At 46.3% G+C, this 9,126-nt stretch overlaps 1 protein-coding gene across 2 annotated transcripts; it reads left to right on the forward strand.

The window, feature by feature from the left end:
- Positions 1 to 1,341: 1,341 nt before the first annotated feature.
- On the forward strand, positions 1,342 to 8,481 carry SVBP (small vasohibin binding protein). 2 transcript variants are annotated; one of them, XM_072723623.1, is made up of 3 exons: positions 1,342 to 1,415; positions 2,454 to 2,599; positions 8,198 to 8,481. In XM_072723623.1, the coding sequence occupies exons 2-3, from the start codon at positions 2,486 to 2,488 to the stop codon at positions 8,282 to 8,284; spliced, it is 201 nt and encodes a 66-aa protein (XP_072579724.1). In that variant the 5' UTR covers positions 1,342 to 1,415; positions 2,454 to 2,485; the 3' UTR covers positions 8,285 to 8,481. The 2 variants fall into 2 exon arrangements, with proteins under 2 accessions (XP_072579724.1, XP_025839505.1); XM_025983720.2 differs by lacking the exon at positions 1,342 to 1,415 and adding an exon at positions 1,767 to 2,156.
- The last annotated feature ends 645 nt before the right edge of the window (positions 8,482 to 9,126 follow it).

The following is a 9,126-nucleotide window of genomic DNA, read 5'->3' on the forward strand; positions in this document are numbered from 1 at the left end:
AGACACAGGCGGAGGGAGAAGCAGGCTCCAAGCACCGGGAGCCAGACGTGGGACTCGATCCCGGGTCTCCAGGATCTTGCCCTGGGCCAAAGGCAGGCGCCACACCGCTGTGCCACCCAGGGATCCCTATACGCACATTCTTATGCAAAAAGACTTTTAGGACTTTTCATCTTACAAAACGGAAACTCTATATCCATTGAACAACTTCCTGCTTAGCATCCATCAATTGTTTCAATTCTTGCCTAATTCTTTTTTTTAAATAAATTAATTTTTTATTGGCGTTCACTTTGCCAACATACAGAATAACACCCAGTGCTCATCCCGTCAAGTGCCCCCCTCAGTGCCCGTCACCCAGGCACCCCCACCCCCCGCCCTCCTCCCCTTCCACCACCCCTAGATCGTTTCCCAGAGTTAGGAGTCTTTATGTTCTGTCTCCCTTTCTGATATTTCCTACCCATTTCTTCTCCCTTCCCCTCTATTCCCTTTCACTGTTATGTCTAAGAGGGACAGAAGCAGAAGATCTGGGCAGCCCCGGTGGCGCAGCGGTTTAGCGCCGCCTTCAGCCCAGGGCGTGACCCTGGAGACCCGGGATCGAGCCCCACGTCCGGCTCCCGGCACGGAGCCTGCTTCTCCCTCTGCTTGTGTCTCTGCCTCTCTCTCTCTCTCTCTGTCTCTCTCATGAATAAATAAATAAGAATCTTAAAAAAGAAGAAGCAGCAGCAGATCTGGACATGTCTCCCTCTGGATAGGCCCGTGTCCTGTCCTGAATCCTGGCTCAAGTGCTTGCTGGGGTCCCTACTAGGACACGTGACTTAACTTCTCCGTGCCTCTGTTCCCTTACCTATAAAATGGGGATAGTAATATGTTATTACACGTGTACATTACTGTACATAGTTATCCACAGGAAATGAGTTAATAAATATGAAGCTCTAAGAACTGTGTGTGGAATATCATAAACCCCGATGAGAGGCAGCTGTTATTTATTATTATTATTATTATTATTATTATGACTGAACGAGATTTCTGTTGTCAAACCGTTTACCAACCATTTTCTTCAATCCTAAATCTAACAAATGAAAAACGACCGCCCGCTATTTTAACGCGTAACATTATTCCACGTCACTGTGAAATTGTAATTGTAAAACCAGCGCGATTGTAAGACCGCGCATCAGCGGAGAGCTTGAACGTTTCTCCACTTGGGAGGGTTGTTTCCAAACAACCTGGATCAAGGAGGCCACAAACACCACCCCCGCTTTTCCGGTTGAGGAACGCAGAGCCCACTGTCTGCGCACGCGCGGCCACGCCCGGGAGGGGCGGGGCCTCCACGCCCGGCCCCGCCCCCGGCCCCGCCCCCGGCGGCCGCCCCGGCCCCGCCCAGTCCGAGGCGCGGCGGGCTCGCGACGCCAGGCCGGGAGGTAGGGGAAGGCCGGGCTGTCGCACGTGGACGCGGCGGAGTCCCGAGGCGGGGCGGGCCGGCGCCCCCTCTGGCCGCCGCCCGCCGCCATCTTGCACCCGGAGGGGGCAGCGGCGGGCGGGGGGAGCGTCCCCCGGGGCCGGGCTTGGGCCCGGGGCGGTGGCGGAGGGCGGGCCCGGGCGGGCGCCGTCGGTGAGGAGGCCGGGGTGGGCGCGAGGCCCGGGCCGGGCCTGTCCTCACAGGGCAGCGCGGCGCTGAGGGGACGTGTCGCAGGCCCTCTCGCCCCGGAACGGGCTGCGGTCCCGTGTTGCGGACGCGGACCGAAGGCTCGGAGTGGAGACTGGATCGTGGTGGTTGATTGTCTCCGTATTCACCGTCAGGAGAAAGGGACGCCGTCAGCGGCTGAGGGCCTGCCCTGCGCCCAGGGCGTGACCCCGGGTCCCGGGATCGAGTCCCCTCAGGGAGCCTGCCGCTCCCCCTGCCCGCGTCTCTGCCTCTCTCGCTGTGTCTCTCAGGAATAAATAAATGGAACCTTTAAAAAATAATAATAATATCAGGAGAAAGTTTGCTGCACTGTCTTCCCTCTTTCTGTTGGTTTTATTCATTTCTTGCTCTTTTTTTCCTTAGAAATTTAAAAATGCGGAAAAGTAGATACTGTGATATGTTCCCAGGGACACCCAGCAAGGTCATGGCGGTGGGAGTCAGTCCTGTCAGTACCGTCCACCGAACCCTTTAACACCGGGTCAGTCTGCCTCAGCTGTCAAAAAAGGGGGCCGACCTGCGGGGCGTAGTTAAGGAAGTGACTGGAAGTCCTTTTTTTCCCCTTTCTTTTTTTTTAATTTAAATTTAATTTAATTTATTTATTCATGAGAGACACAGGCAGAGGGAGAAGCAGGCTCCATGCAGGGAGCCGGATGTGGGACTCGATCCCAGGACCCTGGGGTCACGCCCTGGGCAGCAGGCAGACACCCAACCGCAGAGCCACCCAGGCGTCCCTCCTTTCTTTCTTTGGTTAATCAGCCTCTTCTGCACCATCCAGGTGAAAGCTAAGAAGTATTCGGAGGCCAAGTCATGGATCCACCAGCGCGTAAAGAAAAATCCAAAGTTAAAGAACCTGTCAGCAGAGTTGAGAAGGCCAAGCAGAAATCAGCCCAGCAGGAGCTGAAGCAGAGGCAAAGAGCAGAGGTGAGATTAAGGAGGAGGCCCGTGTACCTGGTGTACCTGTAGTCGGCTGGAGGTGGTGCTGGAGCAGAGACTAGTAGAGAGGGGAGCATGACCTGCCTCCAGGCGAAACAGCTGTTCTCCTAGGAGGTCACTAAGGTCTAGGATGATGCCAGAACCCATCACCACATGACTCCTCTGCAGAGGTTTTGTTTTTGTTTTTGTTTTTAAAGATTTTATTCATTTATTCATGAGAGAGAGAGAGAGAGAGAGAGAGAGAGAGAGGCAGAGACACAGGCAGAGGGAGAAGCAGGCTCCATGCAGGGAGCCTGATGTGGGACTCAATCCCAGGTCTCTAGGATCACACCCTGGGCTGAAGGCGGCGCTAACCGCTGAGCCACCCAGGCTGCCCCAGTGTGCAGATCTTTTGTGGGAGAAAGAAAGGGAAAAGAGAAGGGACGTGGAAGGGAGGGGTCAGCAGGAGACAAGTGTTGGACACTGCTGAACACAGATGTTTAGGCTTTGGCCTAGAGAGTAGCTGCTCATAAGTAGAAGTAGACACCCAAGCTCTACATCCACCAAACGTATTTCTTTGTTCATTTGACACTTAGAATCATCTTGAAAATGAAAAACTAAACTGTTCACACTACCACATCCAGACATGTATTTTCTTTCTTTTTTTTAAAGATTGTATTTATCTATTCATGAGACAGAGGCAGAGACCCAGGCAGGGGGAGAAGCAGGCTCCCCGTGGAGAGCCAGATGCGGGACCCGATCCCAGGACCCTGGGATCTGAGCTGAAGGGAGCCGCTCAACCACTGAGCCACCCGGGTGCCCCAGACGTGTGATTTTATTTTAGTTTGTAATATCAGAAGAAAGCTTGCTGCACAATCTTCCCTCTTTCTAGCCTTTTTTTTTTTTTTTTTGAGAAATTTTAAAATACGGAAAAGCAAAATATTATAACAAACACCTGGGTACTCAGCCTGCCAGATTGGTAGTGGATAATATTTTGTCATAATTGCCTGGAGCTTTTTAGATAAATAAAAAATATGTGTGAATTTAAAGTCCTCTTTGTTCATTTCCTGTCTTATACCCTTTTACCCTCTCTGGACATCCACTATTTTTTTATGCTTTTATGCTCACATATATTAATAGATATCCTTGAGCAATATACAATGTTCTTTTGTGTTTTAAAATTTTACATTAGGGATCCCTGGGTGGCACAGCGGTTTAGCGCCTGCCTTTGGCCCAGCGCGCGATCCTGGAGACCCGGGATCGAATCCCACATCGGGCTCCAGGTGCATGGAGCCTGCTTCTCCCTCTGCCTATGTCTCTGCCTCTCTCTCTCTCTGTGATGACTATCATAAATAAATAAAAGTAAAAAAAAAAATAAAAAAAAAATAAATAAAATTTTACATTAATAAAATCTTGTGTTTTATTTTACATTTTGCTTACATTATGTTTTTTAGAACTATTCATGTTAATATAATAATCTAGTTTATTCCTCATCATTGCTTACAGTAGTCTATTTTATTTTTATTTATTTATTTTTAAAGATTTTGTTTATTTGAGAGAGAAAGCATAAGTGGGAGGAGGGGCAGAGAAAGAGAAGAAGCAGGCTTAAGGCAGGGAGCCTGATGTGGGAATTGATCCCGGGATTCCAGGATCAGGCCCTGGGCCAAAGGCAGGCGCTAAACGGCTGAGCCACCCAGGGATCCCTGATTCAGTATTTCCTTATAACACCCAGTGCTCATCACCCATCACACCCTATCCCCCTACCTACCCTCTGGTAACCATCAGTTTTTTCTCTGTAGTTAAGACTCTATTTCTTGGTTTTAGAAACAAAGCAAATGAGCATCGAGGAGAAAGAGCAATACAGTAGTCTATTTTATGAATACACTTCAGTATATATACCCATTCCTCCAGTGATGAAAATCTAAATTATTTGGGTCTTTTTGTTGCTGAAAACATTGCTGTAGTGAAAAACTTAGATATCTCCTTTGGGACCTGTGTTAGAATTTCTGTAGATCATATATAACTAGAAGTAGAATTACCATGTGTATTTCAATTTTACTAGGCATTGCCAGATTGCTGTCAAAGAGATTGTACAAGTGTGCACTCCCATCAGCAGTGTAAGAGAGTTATCATTTCTCACTTCTTTTTCTACTTGATAGTGGCACACTTTAAATTTGTGTTGATTTGATTCATCTGTTAAATACCAAGCTGCTACTATGTGCCCAACATTGTTGCAGGAGCCTGAGGGGCATGACTGGCTGAGGTAGAGAAGAATCCCTGCCTTGGTGAATGCCTTGGTGAACTCAATCCCTGCTTGGGTTCTGTGGGAGAGGCAGTCAATATACTAAGTAAATTGAATAACATGTTTGAAATGAATCCGTAAACTGAAGTCCACCTGTGGATTGAGATAGACCATCTGAGAGCTACGGATGTGCATTCTAACAAATTAGAATGCAGGTCCTCCCCTTCCCTTCACCTCCCTGCCCTCACCTGGATGCAGGCCCCCAGATGATTTGACTGTGTTGTACTTTGGGGAACAGTTTGAGGACTGCTGTAAGAAACACCCTGAGGAAACTGTCCTTTGTGCATGCTGTAGGGATAGATATTGACATTCTTCACATCCTTACTGACACCCTTTGGGTGAGGTTCCACAGGTTAGATTTCTTAGTCCAGCTCCAAATTCCAGCTCCTTAAGAGCTCCAGTTCTCCCCGTAGGGCCTTGGACAAGATGCTTCACCTCTCTGAACCTCAGTTCCTCAGTTCCCCCTTGAAAAATGAGAATGATGAGAATTCTCTTGTGAGAATCTCACAAGATTGTTACAAGGAACAGAAATGTGTGTAAAGTACTTCACACAGTGCATGGCACAGAGAAAGCCCTCAGTGGACGGCAGCAGTTGTTAGGGACCACGTGCTTCCAAGCAGTTGGCCTGCTTTTACTGTGCAGACCCTGGGTGGAAGGACTGATTGCATTGATGGTGACTTGCTGAAATGAAATATCAGAATTCAATAATGGGATATCAGAACATTGAAATGTAATATTGCCAGGCGCAGGGCCAGCCTATACACGCATGACCATGCGTATGCTCACACCAGGGCTTACTATTGCTACTCCCATTCTGACCTTTGTAAGTCCTGCCTGGCATAAGGAAGGGAGATGGAAAATATGTGACTTTGTGAAGTAGAAGATACTATTCTCACTTGAAAGTACAGAACCCCTAGATACTGAGAGGCAGGACTGCGAGCTCACCACATCTGACTTTGGCTCCTTTTCACTTTGCCCTGCAAGGGCCTTGCTGTTTGCTTTATCTGTGCTGCCTGGAATGTAATCTCCTAAGATAGGAATGTGACAAGACCCTTGGGGGCAGGAAGAGACATAGTTTCCGTTCAATTCTACAAAGATGCCTCATTCCCGAAAGTTAGATGTGAAGGAGCTATGTGACCAGTAAATGGGAACAGAGGGCACGTGTGGCCTGAAGCCGCATTTGAAACCGTTGGTGACCCTTTCCCTCTTGAAAGTCCTTCATTCCTTGGCTCGGACCTGCTGACCCATTTCAAGTCTCTTCTTTCTCTGCTTATTTTATTTTCCCTTCCACCAGCCTGCCTTTTGGATCTGGAGCTCTCTAAGAAGCTACTTAATATCCCTCTCTGTCCCCAGCTCAGTCATGCAGATTAAAATGCTCATTAAAGCACAAATGGGTGAAGCACAGGTTTGAATAAATGTATGTATATTCATATATATATATTCATATATATATAGCGCGTACAGCTTAAAGAAGATGAATGAAACAGGCACCCTGTGACTACCACCCAACTAAAGAATTAGAACATGAGCAGTAATTTGAAGCTCCTGGGGCCTCACTCTGGTCCCATCCCCAGCCCTTCCCACTAGCAGTGCCCTCGTTCCCTGACTTTATGCTGATCATGCTGTTGCTGTTCTGCACTATTTTAGTATTTCTCTGTGAACTCCCAAATTATATTTTGTAGCCTAACAATGTACTGTCTAGTTGGCATGTTGCTGAATTTTATAAATGTTACATTCCGTAACTGACTCTCTTGGCTCAGCTTCTTTTCTTTTTTTAAACTATTTGCATCTATTCATTTCTTTGTTTTCATTGTGGTAAAATATACATAACATAAACGTTAGCCATTTTAGCCATCAATATTATGCTTTTTGAAAATCATTTGTTTGTTGTTTGTACTTGTTTTCATCACTGTGTGGAATTCTCCATTTCCTTAAAGATTATAGGATCTTGGGGCCTCTGGGTGGTTCAGTGGTTGAGCGTCTGCCTTTGGCTCAGGGCATGATCCCGGGGCCTGGGATCGAGTCCCACATCAGGCTCCCCACAGTGAGTCTGCATCTCCCTCTGCCTGTGTCTCTGCCTCTCTCTCTCTCTCTCTCTCTCTCTCTCTCTCTGTGTCTCTCAAGAATAAATAAATAAAATATTTTTTAAAAAGTGGAGGGAAAGATCATAGGATCATTCAAAGTTTGTATTTAGTCAGCTTTGATCATGTTATGTTCCTAGGGATTTATTTCATTTGGGTTTTCAAACTTACACAAAGTTCATAATATTTTGATTTAATTTCCATTACATCAGTAATTATGTTTTCTTTTTGATTCTAATAATGTTTATGACTGCCTCTTTTTATCTTGATAATTCATGTCAGAGATTTACAGGATTTTCTCTAGTACTTTCAAAGAACCATCTTGCGGAGTTGATGATCCTCTCTTGCACATTTGGTTGCCTTTTCTGCTCTTTATTTTGTGTTTTCTATTTGTCTCACTTGCCAGTTTCCTTTTTTCCCCTTCTTGTCTTTTCTTAAACGAATCAAATTATATCACCTGCACATAAACACACTCCTTCATTTTTCTCTTCTACACATTGAAAAGTTTTATGTTTCTGTTCTTTAGTGGACAGATTGATACCACAAGGATAAAGAAAGGTGAGGAATGAGGTAGATGCCTCACCTTTCACCTGAGAATGTCTCTTGCTGTTTTCCTGCCATCCCCACTCCCGTCATATTCTTGCTGCCTCCTCCCTGGACTATTGTAATGATGCCTTATAAGTGGCCTACGATCTCTTCTTCCCCCACTTTCTCCCTCACATGGTCTCCAGTTATCTTTCCCAAAGCAGAGATATAATCAGATTGTTCCCGGGCACGCTAATCTCGCTGGCTCTTCAGAGTCTGGCCAAAGTCCAGAGGCCTTGGCAAGGCATTGAAGGCTCCAACATACTTGTCACTTTCTCAAGCTCCCCAAACTCTACTTTATAATATCCTTCATATTAGCATAGTTGAAGTTTCCAGAACTAATCCTGTACTTTTCCATTCTGTTTAGTTCATACTACCCCCGGCCATCACCTGTCATATCCTTTCTCCAGTCTCTGCTTGTTCAAATCCTCCTGATCCTGTAAAAGCCAGATCAAGCACCTGCCTCACTGCATCTTTCCTGATTCTCCAAACGGAATTAGTACCTGCCTTTCTGTTCCCTTCTCACTGTGCCTGCATTACCGCTGCAGTCCTGGCATTTTCAAATGCCACAGCCTGTGGCGTCTGAAGACAGGTGGAGCAGCCGCCTTCTCTGCTAACATATCTTTTTCTCCCAATCAGATCTATGCCCTCAACAGAGTCATGACAGAGCTGGAGCAACAGCAGTTCGATGAATTCTGTAAACAGATGCAGCCTCCTGGAGAGTGAGCCACCCTATGCTCAAACTAGGTGGGACCTGGAGGCTCTGTTTGTCAGCTTGGTACCAGTTTTACTGAGATGATCCACTTGGAACCTTACAGATTTAGACAAGAAGACATTTGCATTATTCCTAAAACTGGATAAATCTGAACTTCCTGTATGTACCTTCTGCTTCATTGGTTCCTACAGTCTGAATTGGCCCAATGCTTGCTGAAGAGACTTGTTTTGTTCTCCTAAGACAATAGATTCTTTTTTTTTAACCTTTTTTCTATTGTTTGAGAAAAATCAGTGTTTCTTGTGAAACTGTAGATCTTCTCCAAAAATACAAATAAAATACTAATAAAACATTCGTCTGCTCATACTTTAGCTTGGGATGCCTGGCCACAGAAAGTGGAGTCAGAAAGAATGTAAGAGGTAAGACAAGTTGAGGGGAGAAAGAAGGAGTAGAAGGGAGGAGACAAGAAAATGTCCAGTTCTCGTTCTTCCTAGGGCTAAAGCTCAGCAAACCCAACGACTCCTAAGTATTCAGCCACTTGGGTATAATAAATATGTGACGCTTTATTCCCAGCTGAGCCACTACTCAGGGCAGAGGCCTGCAGCTAGGATTCCTCTCACCTTGTGATGGACAGCTAGCAGCAGGCTTGGACTAGCAGGGAGACGTGTGCAGGTGCTTTTCGCTTTTCATTGTAAGAGCTACTTTATCAGGCCTAGAAGTGGGATGGTGATGGAAATGTCCAGAACTGGTCCCTCAAGAACCATTCACCTATCCATCCATCTACCTGCCATCTTTCCATATCAACAGACATATCAGACACTTGTATCAGGAATGGTGGTTCATACTTCAGCTTTTA

This window comes from Vulpes vulpes, chromosome 10 (genome assembly GCF_048418805.1).
Source record: "Vulpes vulpes isolate BD-2025 chromosome 10, VulVul3, whole genome shotgun sequence".
In the NCBI taxonomy this organism is placed as follows: Eukaryota; Metazoa; Chordata; class Mammalia; order Carnivora; family Canidae; genus Vulpes; species Vulpes vulpes.

What these genes read in the sequence shown, in the direction of transcription:
- SVBP (XM_072723623.1), top strand. Translation starts at nt 2,486, where the DNA reads ATGGATCCACCAGCGCGTAAAGAAAAATCCAAAGTTAAAGAACCTGTC. An exon ending in AGCAGAGGCAAAGAGCAGAG is followed by an intron (nt 2,600 to 8,197) that starts GTGAGATTAAGG and finishes TCTCCCAATCAG; the next exon opens with ATCTATGCCCTCAACAGAGT.